Raw genomic sequence first — 26339 nt, 5'->3', positions numbered from 1 at the left:
GAGGCGGAGCCTGCGGCCCGGTGCATGCCGGGCCGATGGTGGGCCGAGCCCGGGCTCCTATCATGGCGGCGGCAGCGGTGGCTTCCCGATTCTGGCTGTGGGCTGCCCTGCTCATCCCTGCGGCCGCGGTCTACGAAGACCAAGTGGGCAAGTTTGATTGGTGCGTACGTGGGGGAAATATTTTCGCAGTACTTGTCTTCTGTCTAAAAGGATGGGGGGTGGTTACCATGCAGCACGGCCGGCTGCATAACTTGCGGGGCCCAGGGGAAAATGAAATGTGAGACCCCTTATTCAAAAATTAAGAGTTTTAAGGTGGTGACGGCAGAGCATTAAACCGAGAGTTGGAGGCCCTTCTGAGCCAGTCCCTGTGCGACTGTACAGGTCGCAAGCCCGTGAAGCGGGCTCTGCCATCCTGGCATGCCTGAGGTTCTGGTCAGAGGTCACTCTTCTCCATCAGGCCCCATTTCTGTGACTGTCAGGTTTCTGATCTCCTGGGTGTCAGACGTCGACAGCCCTCAGTGAACGCCGTGTTTCCCCACCCCTCTGGCCCAGCCCTGCCATGGGCTCAGAACAGGACCACCCAAGGCTCACATCAGCCTTGAGGCGCCATTCATTCTTTCCCTCACTCACTGGCTCACTCACTCACTCTTCTTTCATTCACTCACTTTCATTCATTCACTTACTCTTCATTCAGTCTCTCATTCAGTCGCTCATTCATACATTCAGTCGCTCATTCACACATTCAGTCGCTCATTCACTCACTCATTCATTCACTCACCCACCCCTTCCTTAAGGCCATGGAGTTGGCTCACTTTTGCTTGAATGTCAACTTGCCACTTAAGCATTGTGCGATCTTGGGAAAATGACTTAACCACTCTGTGCCTTGTTTTCTTTATCTGTAAAATGGGTTTACTAGTAGTCCATTACCTCTTTCAGTAGTTGTAAGGATGAATAAGACAATTCTTTTAAATTACTCAGCACAGTGCCTGGCTCACTGAGTACAATCAGTTTGTTTCCAATAATTACTATTGAGGGAACACTTTATCCTTCCGAACCCAGCTCCTCTGTGAAGTCTTTTCTGTATCAGACAAATTAATTCGCATGTTTGTTGAGTGCCTGTTGTGGGTCAACAATCATTCTAGGTGCTGTGGACACAGAGATGGAAAGGAGCTCAGTCTAGGGGGGCAGATATATAAGTTATGTGATATAAGACAGTGTGACAAATGCAACATGAGTCACATTTTTAATGATGTGGGCAGATGCTCACGATATAATACGTACAGCTGACTCTTGAACAACGCAGGGGCTGAGGGTGCTGACCTTCCCTGCGGTCAAAAATTGAGCATAACCTGTGGTAAGCCCTCTGTCTCTGCAGTTCCACATCCGCAGATTCAACCAACCACAGACTGTGTAGTTCTGTAGTATTTACTGTAGAAAACAACCAGCGTATAAGTGGAATTGCACAGTTCTAACCTGTGTTCTATAAGGGTTAACTGTATATATTACATATGTACAGCATGTGATTCCAATTTAGCAGAATCCTAGGTATATGCAATTTATAAATTGAAAAGTAAACAGAAGGAAATACACCAAAATGTTGAAAAGTTTATGGTTGAAGAAAAAAAGTTCATGGATGGTGGTATTTTAGGCATTTTTTGTTTTCTTTTTTATACCTTTATGTTTTCTGCAAGAAGCAGGCATTACTTTTATTTTTTATTTATTTATTTTTTGGAAGTGATGGATATGTTTATTACCTCAATTGTATTGATGGTAATGGTATCTTGGGTGTATGGGTGTAATGGTATCATGGGTGTGTCTAAAATCATCAAATTGTATACATTACTTATGTTCGTTTCTTGGTATATCAATTGTATCTCAATAAAGCAGTTAACATTTCAATCAACAATATTTTTTTAATTTTTAGTTTCTGCTTTATAACAAAGTGAATCAGTTATACATATACATCTGTTCCCATATCCCTTCCCTCTTGCGTCTCCCTCCCTCCCACCCTCCCTACAGGCATTACTTTTATAGTCCAGATAAAAGATAACAGCATTTTAAAAAAGAGCATGGGATTTAGACTAAGAAGTTATTAATTTTGCATTCTAGTTCCGATAGTAATTTGTTGATCTCAACGGACTTTGGTTTACTCACCTGTAAAATGAGAGTGATAATATTTGTCCTATGTACTTCATAGAGTGTTTAGTGACTACAGTGAGATTAAGTATGTGGAAATACAGATAGAAACTGTCAAATGTCATATAAACCTGTCTCTCTATACTAGTGTAGTTTCTTCTTTTTTTAAAAAAAAATTAGACCAAACAACATAACAAGGGAAATTCAGTGTAAATGTCAGGTGTTTAATTTGCTAGAGGGTGTAATTCATGAACAGCAGTATGCAACACACCTCCTCTGTACTTGGTAGTATGCCTCAGGAAGCTAAGTACTTTCACTTTATGCTTAGATAAGAGTGTTGAAAGTGATGGGGTATATTCCACGGAAAGTATGAGTAACGAGTCAGATGGATCCTGAACGTAGCCTGGGCTAGAACGGGCTGCAGAGAACAAAGGCCTGACCCTGATCTATCAAGTTTTGTAAGAATATTTGCATAATTTTTCTCCAAAGGTCAATGAAAATAGAAGGAGAAGTTGGATTGTATGCTCTTCTCTCGTGTGTAATGTGAGTGTCTAGTCTCACTATTAATGAGTACAGAGAGGACTGTAGTTTTGTTCTAGTGGAATTTGGCCAGGTGCTCTTTTGGGTGTTCCTTATCTTGAGATTAAACAAGTGCTTGCATTTAGAAGGAAGGCTGTTGTATTTCTCATCGATTAGGGTGCATTCTCTCTTCTTCTTCCCATTGCCTGGAAATCTTGCTTTTGGTCAGATCTCTTCGTTAACAAACGTTTCTCATGCATCCTGAGATAGTTATGATGGCGATAACCTCATGTATTTGTGCAGGTGTCTTTTTCCAGAGCGTTTCGTGCAGTGATGGATTTGGCCCCTTCCATTTCCCTGTCCTCTTTCCTTCAGGAGACAGCAGTATGTCGGGAAACTCAAGTTTGCCTCCTTGGAATTTTCCCCTGGATCCAAGAAGTTGGTTGTGGCCACAGAGAAGAATGTGATTGCAGCATTGAATTCTCGAACTGGGGAGATCTGTGAGTGAACTGTGTAGAGGGGTAGCTGGGGATGGCATGGCTGCCTGTAGTGGATCCAGGATGCCTTGTGGCTTGTGAAGGCCACGTGGCTGATTCCCCACTTGGGGACAGGTTGGCCAAAGGTTGCATCTCTTATTGGATCCTGATCATTTTATTTTGTTCTTTTTGTTTTTTTGGTCTTGTCAGCTTTGAATACTTAATGTATTCCTATAACTGGCCTTTGAGTTTATTTCCTCAGCCCAAGTCCTGACTGTTCTTAAATAAGATATTGCTGCAAAAAACACATTATTCTATTTTGCACTAAAGTTTTGGATGTACCCCCCCCCCCAATTACTTATATTGCTTTTATGGATGTTTGTAGGCATTAAAATCATGGAAATGTAATTTACGGTCACTACTTTTCTTGTGAGTCGTATGGATTTTGTGAATTTTGTCATTGTCCGTTTATATGTTTGATGGGGTGGTGGTGGGGATGGGAAGTGCGGAGACCTCAGATTGGGACAATAGTCGTTCCCCTCATTAACCAGTGAGTGGGAGTGGATCATTGCCAGTTAGCTGTAATCCTTCCCTCCCTTGAAGTAAAATTGGGCACTTCCGTGCAAACGAAGGCCTCTTCGGTCCTCTCTTGCCTTCTTGGATGCCTTGCTGTGGTTCATAGTAACGTCGACTCTCCTGTCTCTCAGTGTGGCGCCATGTTGACAAGGGCACAGCGGAAGGGGCAGTGGATGCCATGCTGCTCTGTGGACAGGGTAGGTAGAGTCCTGCTTTGTCCCTATGATGGCGTCGGCTCCCTCTCCTCTTAGCTTGGTTCCTTCCTTTGTTCAGGGTCTGGTAGCGAATGGAGTAGGGGTGTTCCCAACAGGAAAGGACAGGCATAGTTTCTGTTTGCACTTATACATTAGAGGCGAGGCCACTGCTCACAGACCCTAGGAGGCTACAGACAGAGCATCAGTTTGGGAGATGATCTCACATGGTTTTTTCTCTTCCAGATGCAATCACTGTGTCCAATGGAGGCCGGATCATGCGCTCCTGGGAGACTAACATCGGGGGCTTGAACTGGGAGATTACCTTAGACAGTGGCAGGTAGAGCGGAAGAAGCTGAATTTCATCTTGGTTTGGTTAAAGGCTTTGCTGGAAAACAGATCTGCATAGATGGCAACTCTGGGCCTTTTGGCTTTTTTCCCAGGGGAAAAATACACTGAAGAGCCAGAGAACATCAGACACCCAGTTTTTGATGTTCTTGAGGTTACGGGACACATGTGCTTACTCAGCCAGCATTTATTGAGCACCTGTTAGTTGCAGAGCTCTGTGCTGGGTGCAGCGTTCATTCTTATATTGACCGCTTTTCCTAATCTTACCATGACACAAGAGCTTTGCAATGTTCTAGATAAAAGAATGTGATATAACACATCTAGTGTTTTAATTTTATGTTGAAGAACAGTTGCAGCTACTGTTACACCTTTGCTAAAGTTGTTTAAATTATAGGGTTTACTTGCATTAGCTTATACATCTTCTGGTAGTAATTCATTTGGTAAGTACTTGGGGAGCCCCCAGGCAGTGGGAACCCACTTGTGAATGTGAGATAGTTTCCGTCATCAAGGAACTCATCATCAGTTGGGTGAGGCGGGCATGCAGCCCACTAATGACAGAACTGTCTGATGGCTACCACGGTAGAGGGTAGGCCTGGTTGCTGTGAGGTCCCAGGGGAAGGAGGGAACAACCCTTAGGAGATTCACAGGGGTTTCAGGGAAACAGTACAGCCAAGTGGCTGAAAGTACAGTCTCTCAAGTCAGCTAGTGGAAAGCAGAGCCAAGATTAGGATCCAGATGCATTTGACCCCAAAACCTGTTTCATTACCTACCGAGCTATGGTGGTTGTGTTCCAGATTGTCCAGCCTGAGGCTCAGGAGGCTCTGGGCAGCGCTCACCCCGTCCCTGTGCTCAGTTTCCAGGCGCTTGGGCTGGTGGGCCTGCAGGAGTCGGTGAGGTACATTGCGGTCCTGAAGAAGACCACTCTTGCCCTCCATCACCTCTCCAGTGGGCACCTAAAGTGGGTGGAACATCTCCCAGAAAGGTAAGGCTGCCTTCCCCCCAGGTGACGGCTACCTCCTGCTCTCTACAAGCCCGCCTTTCTCCTTGGGGGTTGAAGCGTTTGCTTTGACTCAGGCTTACCTTAAGTTGGCATCCTGTGTAGTGTGTTGGGCTCACTAGCTCTAGGCCTGAATTCCAAGGCTGTGGCTGCCTCTGGAGTTTCCTTTGCAGTGAAGAGAAAACTCTCCAGCTGGGCATGAGAGCCAGTCAAGCAAGGGGAGTGGCTCATTCGCTCACTCACTTTGGCAGGGACCCAAAACTCAAATTCCTGTGGGGGGACTTCCCTGGTGGCACAGTGGTTAAGAATGTGCCTGCCAATGCAGGGGACACAGGTTCGAGCCCTGCTCCGGGAAGACCCCACAAGCCGCGGAGCCACTAAGCCCGTGCACCATAACTGCTGAGCCTGCGCTGTAGAGCCCTTGAGCCACAACTACTGAAGCCCACGCGCCTAGAGCCAGTGCTCTGCAACAAGAGAAGCCACCGCAATGAGAAGCCTGTGCACCACAACGAAGAGTAACCCCTGCTCACCGCAGCTAGAGAAAGCCTAGCGCAGCAACGAAGACCCAATGCAGCCAAAAAAAAAAAAAAAAAAAAAATTTACTATGGGGCCAGGTGTATAGCAATCATGAGCAAAGCAGGCCCTGTGGGGATTATGGGGAGCTGCAGTGTGCCTGGCCTACCTCGAGGGGGCAGCCTTACTCAGCTGATTGGTGCCCTGTAGGAACGTAAGTAGGCCTAGTGTTACTATGTCTCACTTTTTAAGAAAAAACTAGAAATCTTGTTCTTACATGTTAAATCTCAGGTCTAAATGTTGACAATGAATTCAAATTTTAAAAAAATCTGTGAGCCAAACAAAACCTATTTGGGACTGCTAGTTTGTGACATCCTGGTGGCCTGGTTTTGGAAGACCCCTGAGGATACCTCTGTCCTGTGGCTAAAGCTGTTTCTCCCTGCTTTTCCTTCCCTCTCTCAGTGACAGCATCCATTACCAGATGGTGTATTCCTACGGCTCTGGGGTAGTGTGGGCCCTCGGAGTTGTTCCCTTCAGCCACGTGAACATTGTCAAGTTTAACGTGGAAGATGGAGAGATTGTTCAGCAGGTATGGTCTGGCTCAAGGAGCCCCGTGAATTGTGGAGGGAACAGAGTCCTTCTTTGCCCTGGGGACCAGGGGACTAGACTGGGCGGATGCAAAAGCCATTCATGGCCCCTGCTTCTGGGCACCTGGAGGCTGCCTTCTGCTCATCAAGCATTTATTTAAAGCCCTCACATCTGCACATGGTGCTGTCCTGGGGTGGCTAAAAAAATTGCATAGATCTATTCATTGCCTGCAAGTATCTTATAAGATAATACTGTAAGGTAATAATAGGAAGCCATGTATGACAACTATAGCAAAGAAATGCTTATCTGAAATGTCAAGTATTAAAAAGGATCTGGTATAGTTTTCAACTGACCAGAAAGCCAATCCTGATTGTCTCCAGCTTCAGAGCTCTTGGGAGGCTGGGTGGGATGGGGAGAACTCCTTCGGAACCCACGAGGAAGAACCTCTGAGCTTAGGCCCCCTGGTGGGATCCAGTGCTGACGTAGCTTATGAGCTGAGAGGGAGATGTGAAAATCCCCATGAGCCTCCTGTTCTGATGTCTTTCCTGCAGGTCAGGGTGTCGACCCCCTGGCTGCAGAGTCTCACCAGAGCCTGCGGTGTAGTGGATGAGGCTGTCTTGGTATGCCCTGACCCGAGCTCACGGTCCCTCCAGACCTTGGCCCTGGAGACGGAGTGGGAGTTGAGGCAGATCCCGCTGCAGGTGAGAGGATGCGTCCCCTGGTGCGAGGCATTGCTCTTGCTGCTTAGAAAAGCCTTTCTCCCAGTGTCACTGCTTCCTACCTGAGGCTTGGCAGCCCTTGGGAGGTCAGGCCTCTGGCTGAACTGGTGTGAGAGGAAATGGGCCACTCTCCTCTTTGGATAACCTGAATGGGAGCTCCTGGAGCCACATGCCGTGGCCTCGTTACCCTCACTGGCAAAGTGGGGCAGAGGCTACCAGCCTGGGACGATCAGTGACTTGTCTGCTTCTGGCCCTTATCCTTTTTCTTCTTGTCTCCCAGTCTCTTGACCTAGAATTTGCAAGTGAATTCCAACCCCGGGTCCTGCCTACACAGCCCAACCCAGTGGATCCTACTCGGGCCCAGTTCTTCCTGCAGCTGTCTTCAAGCCACTATGCGCTGCTGCACTACCACCACGGCGTCCTGAGTCTGCTCAAAAACTTCCCACAGGTAACGGGAGGCAGCGTGGTTCGCTAGGATTCAGGAGGATCTAGCTGAGATATGGATGCTAGAAATCCCTGCCTTTGAATCTGGAGATATTTGCTCAAGCAAGAAAACATCTTTCCATGAGTGGTTTGAGAGGGGTTAGCCTTAGAGCAGAAGTGGAATTTTTTCTTTTTTTTTCCTGAGAATTACAGAGGATTATTAGAGTAAAACTGGCACCTTCCTAAGTCCACAGGAGAGTGGGCACGTTAATCAGAGCTTCCCTATAGATACTAAGAGCAGCGTGGGATGCAGGATTCACCTGTGCCTGTGTTGGAGGTTGGCGAGAGGGCTGTGTTCAGCTGTGGCAGCAATGGGGCCTCCCCCTGCTCTCAAATGCCCTAGCCATTATGCTCCAAAGTTGGGAGCATTTTCAACTCCAAGGCCGAGGATCCTTCCTGTAGAGGTGACTTAGAGAAGGCTGCTGGCTAGGACAGGCCCTATTTAGGAGTTGACACCTTGCTTTATCCCCAGACTGCCCTAGTGAGCTTTGCTACCACCGGGGAGAAGACGGTGGCTGCAGTCATGACCTGTCGGAATGAGGCGGTGAGTACTGGGAATAACAGCGCGTGGGGTTTTCCTCCCTTATCTTTGCTAGGAGCCCTGAGAACCAAAAGTCTGGGCATATTCACCTAGTCAGTTTGAACCCGGGGGCAGGAGGCTGTTGAGCAATAATATCTCACCTCATCTGTAGGGCTTTCTGCACACCTTCTTTGTCCCCAGGAATAGGATGACCTCATGTTCATCTGGGACTGTTCAGGGTTGTGTAGACTTTGTGGGCAGAAATGGGAAATGGGATTTGCCTTCTTCCAAGGGCTGAGAAGACATAGAAGTGAAAGCTTCATTTTGGTGACCAGGAAGTGACCCTTTGGCTGAATTTTCTCCTTTTTTCCTTCTCTTTTCCCTAGCAGAAGCCTAGCAGTTCTGAAGATGGGTCAACCGGGAGCTTTTCCGAGAAGTCTGGTCCACAGGTAGGGTGTGGCGTTGGGCAGCGTGCCAGACCAGAGACACAGGAGGCCCCCCAGTGAAGCTGGGGGAGCAGCCAAGGCTGTGAGCATGTCTCCTGGAGTTCCCAGCCTCCAATGGGCTTTGCTAAGTTCAGTAAATTAAACCATGTTTCTCTTGATCTTTTTTAGTTGGGAGATCAGAGAGTAGAATCCCTAGAATCTGTCCTTAACTACTTTCTCCTCTGAGCCTCCGTCTCTCCATGTCTTGTGGGGTCTGGCTGGTGGAGCTGAGTGGTAGTCTGAGCAGTTGCACTGAAGCAGAGTGTGGGACCCTGGCCAGAGGCTCCAGTTTCTGCTGTGGCTTCCATCTCCTAAGTGTTTCCCAAGGGGGTTGTGATTTCCCTGCCTATAGTCTTAACTAACTCTTTGGGAAGTCTCTGCTACACTGTACTGGCTTCCTTCTGGAACAAGTATGTATAGTGGTTACAATTTTTTTAATTTACTCAGACACCTTATTTCTGCCTTAGGACTTAGCTTTTCTATTTTGTGTCCCTTTGCGTACGTTTCCTCTTCTGGCCTGGGTCCTTCTCCAGGGTATTTGCTCCCCGCCCCACCAGATTCTTGGACTTCCTTCTGGGGGATCCCTGTAGTTGACCCTTGTTGTCTGTACCCTAGGACTCGCTGGCTTGCTTCAACCAGACCTACACCATTAACCTCTACTTAATGGAGACAGGTCGGCGGCTGCTCGACACCACAATCACCTTTAGCCTGGAACAGAATGGCACTCGGCCAGAGCGGGTGAGTCGGGGCTTGCGGGCTTCTCAGCCTGGGGCTTTCTTTCGTTGGGGTCACTTCACAGCCATGGGTCCCAGAGTAGGATTCTCTGGACGTGGGCTCCAGTTCTACCTGAGCCACTGACTGTGAATAACAGTAAAAGCAGCTACCATTTAAGCCAAGTCGTCAGTGCGCCGGGCCCGCGCTACACTTTTTTACTTACGCACTGCTTGATTTAACCCTCTCAACAGCCATGTGGTTATTACTGCCCTCATTTTATAAGCGAGGCAACTGCCTCGTGAGATTCAGGACCCTATCCAGAGTCGCTGCCCGACATTGCCTCTGTGCACGTTCAACGGTGTTCCTCAGCCTCTCTGGGCTGTGGCTTCTTCGTCTCTAAAACGGAAAGTCTAATCCGGACCTCCTGCTCGCTTTGTGGGGTGTTATCGGTGCAAGATGAATGATGTGGTAGCCGAGGAGCACTCAGGTTCCTTCATGGAGGGGGACTGAGCTAGCGCCTAGCACGCTGCTGTGTCAGCTCCTGAGAATATGTGATATCTAATTGGAGTCCAGGTAAAAGCTGTATTGTTCGGACATCCAGTAATGCCGTGACCTAGACTTCTGACAACTCCTCATGCTTTGAATCTTGGGGTCTGGTGCTCTGAGAGGCATCTGGATTCTTGCTGACTACAGTGGGCTTGACTGTTTGGTTTATAGATGTACATCCAGGTCTTCCTGAAGAAGGATGATTCCGTGGGCTACCGGGCCTTGGTACAGACGGAGGATCACCTGCTACTTTTCCTGCAGCAGCTGGGTGAGTGGACCTCATCAACCCATTTTTTTTTAGGCCTGCCCATGAGTTCCATTCCGACTCTTTATTTGGGGCTGTGGACAGGCTTCTGGGAAAGATTCAAGTGGAGTGTATCCTGAATATTTTTTTCCAGAGCCATATGTCACCTGCCTTTGAAAAATTCCTTAGCATTCTTGGGAGACAGAACTTCCCTCACCTGACCTCCTGATTCCGGCCCCTTGCCCTGCCATTTCTCTTTTTGGTGCAAGAGGTGTGGTGGTCTCTGAGTCACCGAGAAGAATCCCTTCAGGGCACGAGGGAGGTGGGCCTGACTTTTGTAACCTTGGTTTCTGTAGCAGGGAGGGTGGTGTTGTGGAGCCGCGAGGAGTCCCTGGCCGAGGTGGTGTGCCTGCAGATGGTGGACCTCCCCCTGACGGGGGCGCAGGCCGAGCTGGAAGGGGAATTTGGCAAGAAGGCAGGTATGAACTGAGGGGGCTGGGAAGCAGAGCTGCCGGTGCGGGTGCTCTGGGACTGGGCTTGGTAGTTGCACCACAGGAGAGGCTGTCTCACGTGTCCCTGGCTTCCTGGATGCACCTGTTTTGCCGGTCTGTTCTGAACTAGCTCTGTGACCAGTTTCTGGTGTGTTTGTGGCCCTATGGTTTATGTAACCATTCTTCTATCTGAAAGGAGTGACCTGTGACTCCCTCTAGGGAAAGAGCCTGATGAAAACGAATCTTAACTTAGTGTAGTAATAGCTACCCTTGTTTGGGTACCTGAGATCTGCCAGGCACCGTGTCAGGCACTATATACCCGTTGTCCCCAAAGCAATAGTCACACCTTTCCAGAGAGCATGACCAGGCTGGTCAGTTACTGTGGTAATAGGCCAGTGCCCTCTGAGACCAGCCATGGTCCCAGCACCCAGGATGAACTCGGTTCACTCTCCTCTGATTGAGTCCTGTTCCCTCCTCCCTCCATCCGTTCGTCTAGCTAGCCAGGTGGTGTTTACTGAGGGCCAGCTCTGGGCCAGGCACCTTGCTAGGCACTGCAGATTTTCTTAAACCGAGGATTAATTTGACTTTACTATTTATTTCCGCTGCCTGGATCCAGCCATTCAAGGTAAAACCTGCTTCCTGCTGCCTTTTTGCTCATTGCCTGCCCACACGGCTAGCTTTTGGTTAATTAGTTATTTTCCCTGACTTGCATGAATGAGGTATATAGCGTGTGTGTGTGGACTGCTATGCCTGTGACTCGTCCTGTTTGCCTCTCACTTCCCTTCCTTGAGCTGAGGTTAATGGAAAAGCGGATAAGCAAAGACACCGCTCCTTTTCAGTGAGCACTTACCCTGTACCCCACCCCTTGGGAAATCCGGTGTGTACATCATGTGGTCTAATCTTGGCAACAGTCCTATGGGTTACTTGCCATTTTACAGATGAGGAGCCAGAGGCTAAAAGGTTAAGTACATTTCTCCAGGTCATCCAGGTGGTAAGAAGTGGAGCTGGGATTTTAATCCAGGTCTGCCAGACTCCAGGGGCCATGCTTTTTACCATGCTACCTTGCTCTGGGGACCAGGCTAGTCTCTGGAGGAGACTTGAGGGTGGTAGCCTCATGGATGGAGGAAGGGTGGAGTGAAAGAGAGCCCTGGGAATGGGTTGAAAGTAGGTTAGATGGGTGCAGACTAAACCGTTGACAGCCTAGGCCTAAAGCAGCGGGAAATGGAAGTGCCTGTCCGTGACACACACACACCTGCACCCTGGTACCCCCGCACCCCGCCCTTTTCCGGCTTTGTCATGGCGCCCGGAAGCCTCCCTCTGGCCGTTCTAGATGTGGGGTTGTGGTGGAGTCATTCACAGCATGGCTGCATCCTGCATGGCCGATCCCTGCCCTCTTAGTCTGCTATTCCAAGATTTCAGGCAGGTGAAGCGCTGAGAGCCAGGTGAGTAGGTTTTTGGAGTTCCTGCATGGCTGTGTCTAAGTGTGAGACTGTTGGCGTCAGCCACAGGACTGCCCCTTGGGCTTGTGGCCTGGGGTGTGGGTGACTCGAGTGCTCCACCAGAGAGGGAGAGAGCCCTCCTTAGGAAGAGGAGGTGCCCCCTCGCTGGAAACACCTGGTCTGATGAGGAGTGAGCCTCAGCTGCGTTACCTTTTCCTTGACACCAGACGGCTTATTGGGCATGTTCCTGAAACGCCTCTCGTCCCAGCTCATCCTGCTGCAGGCATGGACCTCCCACCTCTGGAAAATGTTTTACGATGCTCGGAAGCCCCGGAGTCAGATTAAGAATGAGATCAACATTGACACCCTGGCCAGGGATGAATTCAACCTGCAGAAGATGATGGTGATGGTGACGGCCTCAGGCAAGGTGAGAGGGGCTTAAGCCAAACCTCCTGAGGTTTTGGGAGTGGGGAACAAAAAGCCTTTGGAAGGGGATCACGCGGGTTCTAGTTTTCAAGGGTAGAACTAGTTTTGGGGTTTGCCTTTCCAGTAGTGAGCCAGGTGTTTATTTTGCAGCTTTTTGGCATTGAGAGCAGCTCTGGCACCATCCTGTGGAAACAGTATCTCCCCAGCGTCAAGCCAGACTCCTCCTTTAAACTGATGGTCCAGAGGACTACTGCCCATTTCCCCCACCCCCCCCAGTGCACCCTCCTGGTGAAGGACAAGGTGAGGCCGCTACCTCTCATCTGAGCCAACGTGGGTGTGGTTTTTGGTGTTTTGTAACTTAAGTTCCTCCTAGGCCTTCGGAATTCTCTGAGAGTTAAAGGCAGGGAGTCAGGGCTTAGAGCTCTGTTCCTTCCAGTTTTTTGCCTGAGTGGAGGACCGTCCGGGGCCCATGTGGAAGTGACTGTAGGGTAGGTGTGACATCACCAGGTCCCTAGTAAGCCAGCTCCGCTTCTTCCCAGGCACGGGCGGCTGTCGGTACCTGAATGGCTGTTTGCTATTCTCCAGGTGTTGGAGGGCAGGACACAAAACTGTTTATGTCTCTGACTCCCGGGAGCAGATGGCTTTTTGCAGATTCATTCTGCCATCATCAGAAAGGGGACTTGGCGGGAGGGTGGGATGAACTGGGAGATTGGGACTGACATATATACACTATTGATACTATGTATAAAATAGATAACTAATGAGAACCTACTGTACAGCACGGGAAACTCTGCTTACTGCTCTGTGGTGACCTAAATGGGAAGGAAATCCAAAAAAGAGGGGATGTACGTATACGTATAGCCGATTCACTTTGCCGTACAGTAGAAACTAACACAACATTGTAAAGCAACTATACTCCAATAAAAATTAAAATAAAAAAAAGGGGGGGGTACTTGGTAGATAGTCTCTGGAACGGCTGCCATGGGGCTGCTGAGTTGGTCCTTGACTTTTTTGTTTATTCCTCATTGTGACCCGTTCTTGCTTAGCTTTGGGGCTAGAGGCAGTTAAAACTTTTTTTTTTAATTAATTAATTTTTTTTGCTGCTTTGGGTCTTCGTTGCTGCACACCGGCTTTCTCCAGTTGCGGCGAGAGGGGGCTACTCTTCGTTGCGGTGCGCAGGCTTCTCACTGCGGTGGCTTCTCTTGTCACAGGGCACGGGCTCTAGGCACACGGGCTTCAGTAGTTATGGCATGCGGGCTCAGTAGTTGTGGCACACGGGCTTTGTTGCTCCATGGCATGTGGGATCTTCCCAGACCAGGGCTCAAACTCGTGTCCCCTGCATTGGCAGGCTGATTCTTAACCACTGCGCCACCAGGGAAGTCCCAGAGGCAGTTAAACTTTTACCCTTTTGACACATCAGCCTTCAGACACTTTCACCTTTAGGCAAGACTTTATTTTCCACAGGGAGGGCAAAGACTAGGGAGTCTGCCATAGCTGAGCTCAAGTCCCAGCGTTCCAGGTTTACCCGTAGGATTTGCATTCTTTTTCTGTTGCTGGAGGCTGACTGTTTGCTTGCCCATTTCAGGAGACGGGAATGAGTTCGCTCTATGTCTTCAATCCCATTTTTGGGAAGTGGAGTCAGGTGGCCCCCCCAGTGCTGAAGCGCCCCATCTTGCAATCTTTGCTTCTCCCCATCATGGATCAAGACTATGCCAAGGTGCTGCTGTTGATAGATGATGAGTACAAGGTATACCGTCTGCAGAGTGGCTGCAGAACTGCCCAACCAATCAGGTGTGGGAGCTGGGTGCTCAGACAGTGGCTCGAGGGCCCCAGATGGGAGCCGTCTGCCGTCAGCACTCATTTGGGCTTGAAGGGTGTCTCTAAGCGACTTGATTGCTCTTTCTGCACTTGTGAAAGCTCGGACTCTTAACTCAGTTTAAGCCCTGATTGAGTTTAGTAGACTTTAATTCTTTAAAGATTTGCTGTTTTTTTTCTTAAGGCCCTCTTTGACAGGAAACAGTAATGAGTCTGGAGAAGCTGTGCTTAGAGATTCCTTTTCCCTTAACTCTTTTCTGGGGTTTTCAAGGTCACAGCTTTCCCGGCCACTCGGAATGTCCTGCGACAGCTCCATGAGCTCGCCCCTTCCATCTTCTTCTATTTGGTGGACGCGGAACAGGGACGGCTGTGTGGCTATCGACTTCGAAAGGTAGGAGGGGGCATCCTGGCACGCCCCTTTGTGGGAGGGGTGTAGGTGTTTCCTCGTTATTTGGCTAAGGAGTGAAATGTGCTATTCGTTGTGTTGTAAACTTAGCATAATCCTGATGTCAAAGGCAGTCATTTTCATCTATTCCATGGCAGGTGCGGTTCTAGCTGCCATGGAAGGAGCAGTGCACAACAGTCTCTGCCCCTGTGGAGCTTTCATTCCTCATTCCTCTTCTATAGCAGGGAGAACGGGCGTTTTCTCCATTCTTAGAAGGGCGGGAGGTGGGAATGGTGATTGAACAACAGTACTTTCTATATGAAGATGGTGTTATTGATCCACTTTTTTTTTCCTTTCATTTTTCATTTTTTTTATTTTTGGCTGTGTTGGGTCTTCGTTGTCATGTGCAGGCCTTCTCAAGTTGAGGCGAGCGGTGGCTACTCTTTGTTGCGGTGCACGGGCTTCTCACTGCGGTGGCTTCTCTTGTTGTGGAGCACGGGCTCTAGGCGGCGTGGGCTTCAGTAGTTGTGGCACGTGGGCTCAGTAGTTGTGGCTTGCGGGCTCTAGAGCGCAGGCTCAGTAGTTGTGGCGCACAGGCTTAGTTGCTCCGCGGCATGTGGGATCTTCCCGGACCAGGGCTCGAACCCTTGTCCCCTGCATTGGCAGGTGGATTCTTAACCACTGCGCCACCAGGGAAGTCCCTATTGATCCGCTCTTGATTGAATATGCGCTTTGAATTTTATTTCTAGAAATGGGATCGACGTACTCCGATCCTGACATACTTGAGTCCAGTGCTTGCAAACAGTGATTCACACTGGCTCTGAAGTCCAGCTCTGAGCTTCACAAGGGCTGGCCTTGGCTCCGATAGCAGGGCTGTGTAGAGGGGTAATTTGTGGCGTACTCCCCAGAGGGCCCTCCCATCCTGTCTGTAAGGCCTTTGGAGGGACACCACAGCATAGAGGTTCAGAGCTTGGACCTGGCTGCTTGTGCGGGAAGCCTAGTTTTATTTATCACTTACTCATTTTGTGTCCTTGGGCAGATGACTTCTCTCTGATCCTGTTTTCTCGTCTGTAAAACAAAATGGTAATAGTACTATATCAGAGGGTTGTTGTGAGCAGTTGGAGAGTTAATACATGTAAGTCACATAAAGCAGTGCCTGCTACACAGGAAATGCCATCCAAGTTTTACCTGCTGCTGTTTAAAAAATGCAGTGTCCTTTCCTGACATTCTGTAACAGCTAATCTTTAGCATAAATAATATAGGAAATGGTCTGTCCAGAAAACGTGCTCTTTACCCTGTGGGTGAAAAAATACTGTCCTTCTGAGTTGATGAAAAGGGCACCTTGAAAGAGACAGTTCTTTGTGGATAGAAGGGTATGACCTGGAGTGTGGGTGTCATGGTGGGGGGATGGCAAAGGAGGCGGAGCTCACATGGGAAGCCAGCCATGTGAGGGGTGGTCTTCCAGTCTCTGACCTCTGGTGGCCTCATCGGTGACCTTGCTCTCTGGGAAGGTTTTGGTGAATTCTAGTGTTTTCACAGGTGTCCTTGGTAATGGAGCCTTATATGTTCTTAATAAAAATTTTTATTATTTCAAAAACATTTACATTTCAAAAAAATTTAACACATGAGTACATTCTCATAGTATAAGATTAAACTGATACAGAGGTACAGGAGCAAGATGTGAATGGGCCCTTTCAGGCCCATTGCCAGCTGCCTCCCTGGATGGAATGCCGTTCAGTGATCTGCATGCCTTCTCCTGTCCTGTCTCTTGCCTCTGTGTCTATAGTGCTGGATAAACGGCTTACAGACCACACAGACATGAGCTTTACATATATTCTTTCTTACCTGAAATGGAACTGACTTATATTTAACTAATAGGAAATCTGCTTTTTTCACTTTATGTTTCTTTACCTCATTATTTTGTTAAACCCATATCTCATTAAAATAAAATACTGAGAAAAGCGCAAAATCCCGAGGTTACTACTCAGTGGCCCTTCACAAAAGGAACACACTTGTGTACACGGCAGTCATATCAGGAAGCAGTTTAGCACCAGCGCCCTGGGAAGCCCTTGTGCCCCTTTCCAGTCACTACCCCCCCCACCTCACCCCCCAGGGCTCCATGTAATTCCACAGTGTGGATGTATAATAACGCATTTAACCACACAGTTTTTATTGGTTTCTTTTGACCGTAAAGAATGTTTCTTGTAATATTCTGAGGTCCCCGCCAGCTTAGTAATTCACTGCTGGCTCAGTGTACAGGGAACTTAGATTTTAGTAATAAGTGGTAAATTTTCTTTGAATTATTCTTACTCAGATAAACAATGGGATACTATTAAATATTCCTCTCCTTTCTCACTGGCTTTAGTATCTTTCCATTTTTTGACAAGAAGTAGGATTTATTGGTGATGTGAGTGAGGAGGGGCAGCTCTAAGGCTCCCATGAGTACAGGGCCTGCCGTGTGTACAGGGCGCCACAGATTAGGGGTGTATTTGACCGCACAGCCAGCCGGGAGGAGCTGCTTTTCAGCCACCAAGTCCTCAAATTCATCTCTATTACACTTAGTAAAGCCGCGCTTCTTGGAGATGTGGATCTTCTGGCAGCCAGGGAACTTGAACTTGGCTCCACGTTGGACCTTAGTCACACGCTCCTTGTTCTGCAGCTTGGTGCAGATGGATGTGATGACTTGGCTGGCCGCTGGGCCCTGGGGCTTTCCAAAGGCACCTCGCAGGGCTGTCTGGAGCCTAGACTGGGGACAGCATGAGGTCAGACATGAATGTCCACTGGAGAGGACCGTCTCCCAGGTCCCCTCGGGCAGCCCAGATAAGCACCTGGTGCCTCCACTGCCCAGGAGGCTGCTGTTTGCAGCTGAAGCACACTGGGCTTTACTAGTTTTCTTACTTGAACTGAGAGTTCCAGACTTCTTCCCAGACTAGATCCCATGTTGCTGCTTCTCTGGGAGCTCTGATCCCTGTTTCCTCCTGCACAGAGGCCCCAGCTGAACTGCAGGATGTGTCTAGCCACAGCTGTCGCGGGTCTAAGGGTACCTGCCTGATGACCAGTGCTGGTTCTTTTGCCCCCCACCCCAGGATCTCACCACTGAGCTGAGCTGGGAGCTAACCATTCCCCCGGAGGTGCAGCGCATCGTCCAGGTGAAGGGGAAGCGCAGCAGCGAGCACGTTCACTCGCAGGGCCGAGTGATGGGGGACCGGAGCGTGCTCTACAAGGTACGGCCAGCCGTCTGGCACAGCGCACAGAAGCACGGGGTGTAATTCTGGCCGTGGGATTTGGTGGCTATGGGTCCCTGAGTGAGTCATTTAATCCCTTTGAGCCTTAATTTACTGTCTGTGAAATGGGCATGATATGCCCTTCTCCTGGGATTGTTGTGATGATCACATGAGGCACTCATGCTTAGCATAGTGCCAGGCATGTATGGCCACTACCCAGTGGATGTTAGCTGGTATTTTTAGTGGTAGTGCAGATCGACCTTTCTGGGGTTAAACCTTAGTCGATCCATTGGAAACTGCATCTCTGAAATCCAACACTCTAGTTAGTGGTGAGGGCGGGGAGATGGAGAGGTGACTAGTCAGTTGCAGAGCTATCCTATGAGGGAATGTAATCACTGTGGTGATGAACATGAATTACAGCCTCTGGCAGAGGAGAGACTGAGTCGGAGGAGGAGGCGTAATAGAACAGGGCAACACGACCAAGGAACTCGACAGGGCAGCTGCTTCACTAAGCGTGAGGCAGAACACAAGCCTCCAGTTGGACAGTCCAGGTCCAGACTTGCTGTTCATCCGTGGGTAACTTGCTTAGGCTTCTTGAACTTCTCTTTTTTTTTTTTTTTTTTTTTAAATTTGGCCACGCCACGCAGTTTGCAGGATCTTAGTTCCCTGACCAGGGATTGAACCCGCACCCTCGGCAGTGAAAGCGCAGAGTCTTAACCACTGGACCTCCAGGGAATTCCCAGGAGTAGGGCTTTTTGGATTCATATTTGTTGTGGAGATTTTTTGCCTGCTTTGTTGAGACTAGACTATAGGGGGCCGAGGAGGGGAGCAGGCAGACAGGCTACTGTGATAATCCAGGTGAGGTGATGGTGGCTTCAACTGGGTTGGTTGGGGGAGGTGAGATGGGATCAGATTCTGGATACTTTTGAAGGTAGAACCAATAGGATATGCTGATGGATGGGGTGTTGGTGTCTGTGTTAGAGAGAAGGGAGTCAAGGACGACTCAGAGGTCCCAGGTATAAGACACTGACACTCGGGAGGCCTTGTGGGGAGCAGGTTTTATCAGGGGTAGAACAGGAGTTCAGTTTGGGGCATGTCAAGTTTGAGATGAGACACGTAAGAAGTGATACTGATGTGGTGGTCCGTTAATCAAGTCTGGAGTTCAGGGAGAGGTCTGGCTTGGATATGTAAACTCAGGCGATGCCAGCACCTGTAGATGGTGTGAAAGCCATGAGATTGGCTGAGATCACCATGAGAGCGAGTGTAGACAGAAACGTCCAGAGACTGGGGAGTGGACGAGGGACCCACAGAGGGGGCTGAGAGGCTGAGACAGGCAGAAGGAGAACCAGGGCACGGGTGTCCTGGATGCCAGGTAGAGAAGGTGTCTCGAGAAGGGAGTGATCACCTGTGTCACCTGGTACCAGTCTCTCAAGTCAGATGAGGACTGAGACCCATCCATTGGTGCGGTGGTAGGAGGGCACTGGTGGAGAGTCATCGTGTTGCTGGACCCATGTCCTTCCATCACTGAGTGGGCCGGCCCGGGTTGTATCTTGAGTTACCGTTTGCTTGCCCGTGACTTGAGCAAGTTGCTTAACTGCTTCAAGACATTTCATCTGTGAAACATGGATAGTGACAGCTATTTGCAGGGTTGTTTACGAGATTCAATGAAATGATGGAGGCAAAGTCCCTGGCATGGCCCCCAGCCTCCAGCAGACACTGAACGAGTGCAGTGACGAGGCCCTCTAAACAGAAAGCTCTTCCAACCAGAAAACCCTCTTCCTCTGTCAGCCGGAGAGCTCTGGGCCTGCCTCCCCCCCCGCTCATGCTACGCTGCTGTGGTTCTGAAGGAGCTTTCCTCTTCGTCTCCCCAGAGCCTGAACCCCAACCTGCTGGCTGTGGTGACAGAGAGCGCAGATGTTCACCACGAGCGCACCTTCGTCGGCATCTTCCTTGTGGACGGCGTCACCGGGCGCGTCGTCCACTCCTCCGCGCAGAGGAAGGCCAGGGGCCCCGTCCACATTGTGCACTCGGAGAACTGGGTGGTGGTAAGGCGTGGCGCGTGAACTCAGGGCACCCCCCAGGGGCCTGATGTAGCATAAGAGTATGTGGCTGGTCTCCCTGCAGCCTAAATCCTTTCCTTGCCTATTGTTCCAGAAACCATTTGCTACTTTGCGTTTTCATAGAATTCAGAGCTCCTGGCTGGCAGCAGTGGGTGCTGGGTAGGGTGTTGGTCTCAGGAATCAGACTGCCTGTTCTTCCATTTCCTGACTGTGCAACCTTGAACTAGTTATTTAAGCTTTCTGTGTTGTATTATATATGAAATAGGGGTAACAACAGTCACCTCTATTTGAGTTTAGAACAACGCCTGGCATGTAGTAAGCGCTCAGATATTAGCTATTAATCTTCTGACTTCTAAGAATCTTGAGAATTCCTTTGTCTTGTGGTGAACTTGGATAGTCTAGGTACAGCTACCCTGAAGGTGAGTAAACTTGGTAGCTGGAAGGAAGCTAGGGTGCTGGTTGTTTCTTTCCTTCCTGGACGTGCATTTGCATGTACGTTCCCCTTTCCAGCTGAACCAGCAGCTGAGCCCCAAGCAGCTCCCTCCTCTTCTCTCTGCAGTACCAGTACTGGAACACCAAGGCCCGGCGCAACGAGTTCACCGCGCTGGAGCTCTATGAGGGCACCGAGCAGTACAATGCCACGGCCTTCAGCTCTCTGGACCGCCCACAGCTGCCCCAGGTCCTCCAGCAGTCCTACATCTTCCCCTCCGCCATCAGCGCCATGGAGGCCACCATCACCGAGCGGGGCATCACCAGCCGACACCTGCTCAGTGAGTGACCGGGTCCCTTCAGGCAGCCGCACTGAAGGACGGAGCCGGGATCAGTGAGGAGGGCTTTATATCAGCAGAAAAAGTTCCCTCGTCTGGCTTTGCCGTCCATGAAAGAGCTGACACATCCCTCCTCGTCCTTGTTTCTGATGAACCACTTTCATGTCTCTGTTCTGTTTTCACCTCGTTTGGAAAGTTGAGCCCTGATACCATACCCAACACGTAGCCTGTGCAGGTGGGCTGCAGAAACTGGCAAGGTGTAGGGTCTCATCTTCATGTAGTTCAAGTTCAGGACTCAACTAGACAGGTCGCCCCGTCTCGTTGATTTTACCAAAGACATTTGGGACTGTCAGATTTGACAGCACTTGGTATTACTATTTTACCCTCAAATATGAGGAAGACAGACTGCTTGGTAATTTCCCGAGTTTAATTCCCACCATTCCTGAAACCGCTGGGATCTCATGTTGCCCGGTCCTCCGGCTGCCCTCCCCCCACCCCCATCTCCCACCAGCGTCACTGCTTCAGCCAACCATAGGCTCCTGTTTGGCTGACAGCGAGGAGGCCTGCTTAGCTAGGGCAGGTATTGCTGGAGGAAAGGCGGAGGATGAAGAAATCCATGTGGGCTTCCACGCTCTTCTCTGTCATCATTACCCAGTTCTTGAGTCTAGCTCTTTATTTTCTGATGTCTCAGGATGATATGTGAAGACACTAGTATCTTCAAAAGTGGGAAACCTTCATTCAGACCCAGGTGCATTGGATTATTGTTTTTGGCCATTTAAAGGAGCCTCAGTGACCCATTTTTTTTGGTTTTAAATTCTATTTCAGTTTCTGTGATAAGGACATTTTTGTAAGTAGCCCTAATTGGGGATCAGGTCAGTGTGAACACTCACTTCTGTTGACTTGTTTCTGTGTATGTAGTTGGGCTGCCTTCCGGAGCAATTCTTTCCCTTCCTAAGGCCTTGCTGGATCCCCGCCGGCCCGAGATCCCAACAGAACAAAGCAGGTGAGACCCTTGTGGGTAGTGCTGAAGGCTGTGACCTTAAGGAACTTAGCATCTTGATTACGTTTGGTCCTTGGTCTGCTGTGCACTGTCCTGCTCCGCTGGGGATGTGGCAGTGAACACATCTGCCCTCATGGAGCTTACATTCCGGTGGGGGTGACGAGGTGGATAATAAATAAGATAAACAAGTGAAATAATGCTGTATTAGTGTGCTTGTAAATGGCAAGGAGAAAAAAACTAAGAAGGGGTGTAGGGTCTAGGAAGGGTGTGGAGGGGCGCAACTTGAGAGGGTGGCCTGGGAAAGCCCCTCAGAAAAGGTGACTTTTGAGAAAAGACTTGAAGGAGGTAAGAAGCTGGCCTTGTGGATGTCGAAGGACAATGTTCTAGGCAGAGGGAACAGCCATCACAAGTGCCCTGAGATCATGTCTGGTAAGTTACTGGGAGGGCTGGAGGCCACTGCGGCTGGAGCAGCCAATGGTGGAGACACTGGGAAATGAGGTGAGGGAGGTGCTAGGGCCTGGGTCACGTGGGAAGCCAATAGCTGTTGATGTTAGTTTTCTTTTTCTTTTTTGGCTGCATTGGGTCTCTGTTGCTGCGCGCGAGCTTTCTCTAGTTGCGGCGAGTGGGGGTTACTCTTCATTACAGTGCGTGGGCTTCTCTTGTTCCGGAGCACAGGCTCCAGGCACGTGGGCTCTAGAGCGCAGGCTCAGCAGTTGTGGCGCACGGGCTTAGTTGCTCCGCGGCGTGTGGAATCTTCCTGGACCAGGGCTCGAACCCGTGTCCCCTGCATTGGCAGGCAGGTTCTTAACCACTGTGCCACCAGGCAAGTCCTAGTTTTCATTTTTGTGTTTCCAGCCATCATCTCTGCGTATTTTCTTGCCTCCATCCCGGACTCTCTTCCCTGAGGGGTGTGAGGAGCTGTGGGCCGGGCGGGGAGGCAGTAGATGTGTCTTTGCACGTAGGGAAGGGAGGACGGTTTGGAGCGGGCGGAGGTTAAAGCTCGTGGACTGAGGCACTCTGGAGTGAAGAGCAGGAACTGGCCTAGTGGCTCGATGTTTTGGTTTTAAAATGGCCCTTTCTTCCTCTAGTATGAAATACTGGTCGTCTGTGGTTTCGTCTCTTTTAGATTCAGGACAAGGTAGGAATCCGGATCTGTCTTACTCTCCATACAGCTTTCTTTGTTGCAGCCCTTCCTAACATTCCCTGATGCACGTAGACCTTGGAAGAAGATATGAGGCTGATACGTGGCCTGGAAACCTCCCAGGGCTCAGGGCAGCCAGGAGATCCCCTTACAGCAGTTTTGAATGCCGGTCCTGGTTGATGTTTTTGCAGGGAGGAGAACCTGATCCCGTATTCTCCAGACGTACAGATCCACGCAGAGCGGTTCATCAACTATAACCAGACAGTTTCTCGAATGCGAGGTATCTATACGGCTCCCTCGGGCCTGGAGTCCACTTGTTTGGTGAGTAGAGCCCCAGCCCAGCCTGTGCCACCTCGTCCACAGCCACCCTGTGTGACACCTGCTGTTTCTTTCACCCTTGGGAAAACAGCTGAGGAGTCTGTTTCCTTTCTGACCAGAGTTTGTGGTTGTGGCGGGTCACTGGTGCCTTTCTTATGGATTTCTCATTCTCTCTGCCTTCCAGGTTGTGGCCTACGGTTTGGACATTTACCAAACTCGAGTCTACCCATCCAAACAGTTTGATGTCCTGAAGGACGACTATGACTATGTACTAATCAGCAGCGTCCTCTTTGGTCTGGTCTTTGCCACCATGATCACTAAGAGACTGGCACAGGTGAAACTCCTGAATCGTGCCTGGCGGTAAAGACCTGAGACCCACTGCCGGAGAGCAGAGAGCCAAGGGGAGTGAGGGTCAGACAAGAAACCGCAGCTGCAGTTTGACAGGTCAGGGGAGGATGTGTGTTGAACACTCATCTCAGTTAAGAGCTCTTTGGAAGAAGATAGGCTCTCGTGGAGACTCCTTTTGGGATACGTCTGATGTGGAGTCATTGGTGGTGGATGGAGGCTGAACTCACTCTCTCAGCCGAGATCTCAAAGCATCTTGATGGACTTTCCCCCGGAGTCCCAAGGCCATCGCCGTTTCCCTTCTGTGCCCATCCATGGATGTTGTGTTTTTTTTAAGACCTCCAACAGATTTTTCTCTTTTGTGAGGCCTGTTTAAATTGATGTTGGTTTGCCTTCTGTCTCCCGGGTGTATCTGGAAAGCCTTCTGATTGTTTCCCTGCTCCTTGCTTCAAAGTCAGAAGGGAACTCTTATTGACACCTCCACCTTATAGGTGCATTTGCTGTTTTACACTGGGGAGAAAGAAGAGCCATCCTTAGGTGAAGTTTGAGGACTGATGCAGCCTCTCATGGCTTCTCTCCAAAGTAACTTTGCGTCGAGGAGTCTATGTGTGTGTCGAAACTTGCCTCTCATTACATGCTCCCATTCATCAATGGGCCACCCAGTCTTAGATTCAGTTTATTAAAGCCAAGTGCATAATACTGTCTTGGTTTGTTGGTCATCGTCGTCCAAGCTTTTCTCCTCAGATATGTCGGAGCTGAGGCCTTTTCAATACTACTGAATTGTCTGAACCTTGAAGAGCTTTCGAGGGAGGAAGGCAAATCTGCCTGTTTCACAGTCCCTCATAATCTCTCATTTCACCCACAAGCTGGTCTAGTCATCTTAGAACCTAGATAGAGAAAGTTGTTCTTTTTTAAGAACCTCATTATTTTTAGTTATAAATTAATGTGTGGATTACTCTACTTCTCTTAAAATGAGCAGATTTTAAATCTTATCTTTAAAAAAAAGAGAGAAAAGGGTAGGGGTAGGAAACTGGCATCTTGTGGGTAGCATTGTTGATTGGCTGGGCTGTTGTCTCTGCTACAAACTAAAGATGTCCTAAAAATTTTCCCTTGTTCATGGATTTGGGGAATGATGGCGTTTTTCTTTACTGTGAAGAATGAAATGTACAGAGAGCCCTGTTGGGAGAGAGAGACGTTTAAGTGTTTGAATAAAGTGAATGACGAACGACATTGTTCAAGTCCTTTTTTTTGGCTTCGGAACATCATATTGAGGCTACTTCTGCGTTGGAGGGGGACAGAAAGCTGTGCAGAAATGGAGTGAGTGCAGTATTTTAACTGGGAAACATGCCAATTTAATCATATAGAGTTGTGTTATTTAAAAAACAAATTTTTTTCTGTGGTCATATGCTGATGGTAGAGAAGGAAGAGAAGTGAGAATAATTTTACTTTAAAATAAAACTGTGAAATTGATTTTAATGAATGAATGAACATCTGAGTATCTCCAGAAAAAATAGGCATCTATTCATCCTGACTCAAGGCATACATATTTTGTTTAAAGTGATCTGAGAGATGGGAATAAGTACAACTTAAAAAAATTCTGCCCTAGTTTTGATAAAGCCTGGCTAGAATTTTGCCTGTCCTAAATAAATGTGTGCAAGCTGCATCATTACCTATTACCTTGCTGCCTGCTCTGCTTACATGGCCCAATAAGTCTGCTAGATTCTAGTTTTCATTTACCCATGTACGTGCCAGAATCTGAAATAACAAGCTGATGGGAGGGAAGTTATCTGCCTTTTCATAAAATTCCCTCTATTTCAGCTTTAATCATAACTATTTTACTGAAAGTTACCTCAAAGCAGGCAGTTAAAATAGCTAATGCTAACGGCATGGTCAAATCTAAGTCTTCTTAGTTCTCAACCTTTCTTAATCTCAAAGCAGCACTTGCTTCTGACCAGCTATGCTCAGCCTCTACCCATGGCCTTTGAAACTGCTTCCTCTCAGATCTCTGATGTGTTTTCTTTCTTTCTTTTTTTGGCCTTTTTTTTTTTTTTCTTTTTTTTTCGCCGCGCCACCTGCGGTGGAAGCGAGAAGTCCTAACCGCTGGACTGCCAGGAATTCCTGTCTGATGGGTTTTCTTGTCCTCCTCTTTTTCTGTGTGTATCGCTAGAGCCAAGTGTTTTCCCCTGCCTCCATAAAATAGGTTCATTTGGGCGCCCCCTGGAGTGTTTCATTTAGAGAAGTAAGTTCTTCAGTATTTTTTATGTCATTTTTTTATTAGTTTGTTCAGCATACAAGATCTTTTGGTATAAAATTTTGCTACTGAATAGTATTTAATGATTCTCAGTCCCTGTTGGGAATAATGTAGAATGGTTTGTGGCTATTGCTATAATTTCTCCTTAGCGTTTGACTCTGGACAGTAATAGTGATTGGAGAACGTGCGTGAATTAAATCCAGAATTGCGGTTAGAATGTCTGGGATCAGTAAGGGCCTTTTTAAATTTTGATTATTTTTTTGGAAGAGGGGTTTAAAAATAATGTGTTATGCCCCACTGATCCTCTTACAATTATAACCTATTGATTTAACACCACTTTAAACGTGGTGATACCTGCTCCCCTTCTCCCAGCAAAGAAATTCGGTGAGCAGGCTAATGTGCAGTCAGTACAGTTCTATATATATTCCGTCTTTTCTTCAAGCTTCTCTAAGTCAATCCCTAGATGAAGCCAGACCAGTAGAGAACTAGCTGTGCATCTAGGTTGAATTAGAAGGGACAGTATTTTGTCATAGCCTCTCCTTAGGAATGGATTTTAGAACTTGGTGCTGCATTTATTCTGTTAAGGACATTGTTTATCATATTATGTAGAGCGCCAAAGAGA

At 48.7% G+C, this 26339-nt stretch overlaps 1 protein-coding gene and 1 pseudogene across 3 annotated transcripts; one reads left to right on the top strand and one right to left on the bottom strand.

Annotated features, from left to right (window-relative positions):
- Positions 1-15: 15 nt before the first annotated feature.
- EMC1 (ER membrane protein complex subunit 1) lies at positions 16-24696 on the top strand. 3 transcript variants are annotated; one of them, XM_060089058.1, is made up of 23 exons: positions 16-160; positions 3031-3155; positions 3839-3904; positions 4145-4238; positions 5100-5228; positions 6219-6345; positions 6896-7045; positions 7344-7511; positions 8019-8090; positions 8456-8515; positions 9167-9289; positions 9983-10079; positions 10412-10534; positions 12213-12412; positions 12562-12711; positions 13997-14158; positions 14498-14617; positions 17698-17835; positions 19707-19880; positions 20455-20665; positions 21581-21665; positions 22995-23124; positions 23306-24696. In XM_060089058.1, the coding sequence occupies exons 1-23, from the start codon at positions 36-38 to the stop codon at positions 23483-23485; spliced, it is 3009 nt and encodes a 1002-aa protein (XP_059945041.1). In that variant the 5' UTR covers positions 16-35; the 3' UTR covers positions 23486-24696. The 3 variants fall into 3 exon arrangements, with proteins under 3 accessions (XP_059945041.1, XP_059945042.1, XP_059945040.1); XM_060089059.1 differs by having other exon boundaries at positions 8453-8515; positions 10415-10534; XM_060089057.1 differs by having other exon boundaries at positions 8453-8515.
- Positions 17400-17517, bottom strand: LOC132484763 (small nucleolar RNA SNORA70; annotated as a pseudogene).
- Positions 24697-26339: the final 1643 nt, after the last annotated feature.

Source organism: Mesoplodon densirostris, chromosome 2, assembly GCF_025265405.1.
Source record: "Mesoplodon densirostris isolate mMesDen1 chromosome 2, mMesDen1 primary haplotype, whole genome shotgun sequence".
NCBI lineage: Eukaryota > Metazoa > Chordata > Mammalia > Artiodactyla > Ziphiidae > Mesoplodon > Mesoplodon densirostris.
The sequence above is the reverse complement of the archived record's forward strand: the minus strand, read 5'-3'. Positions and strand labels throughout refer to the sequence as shown.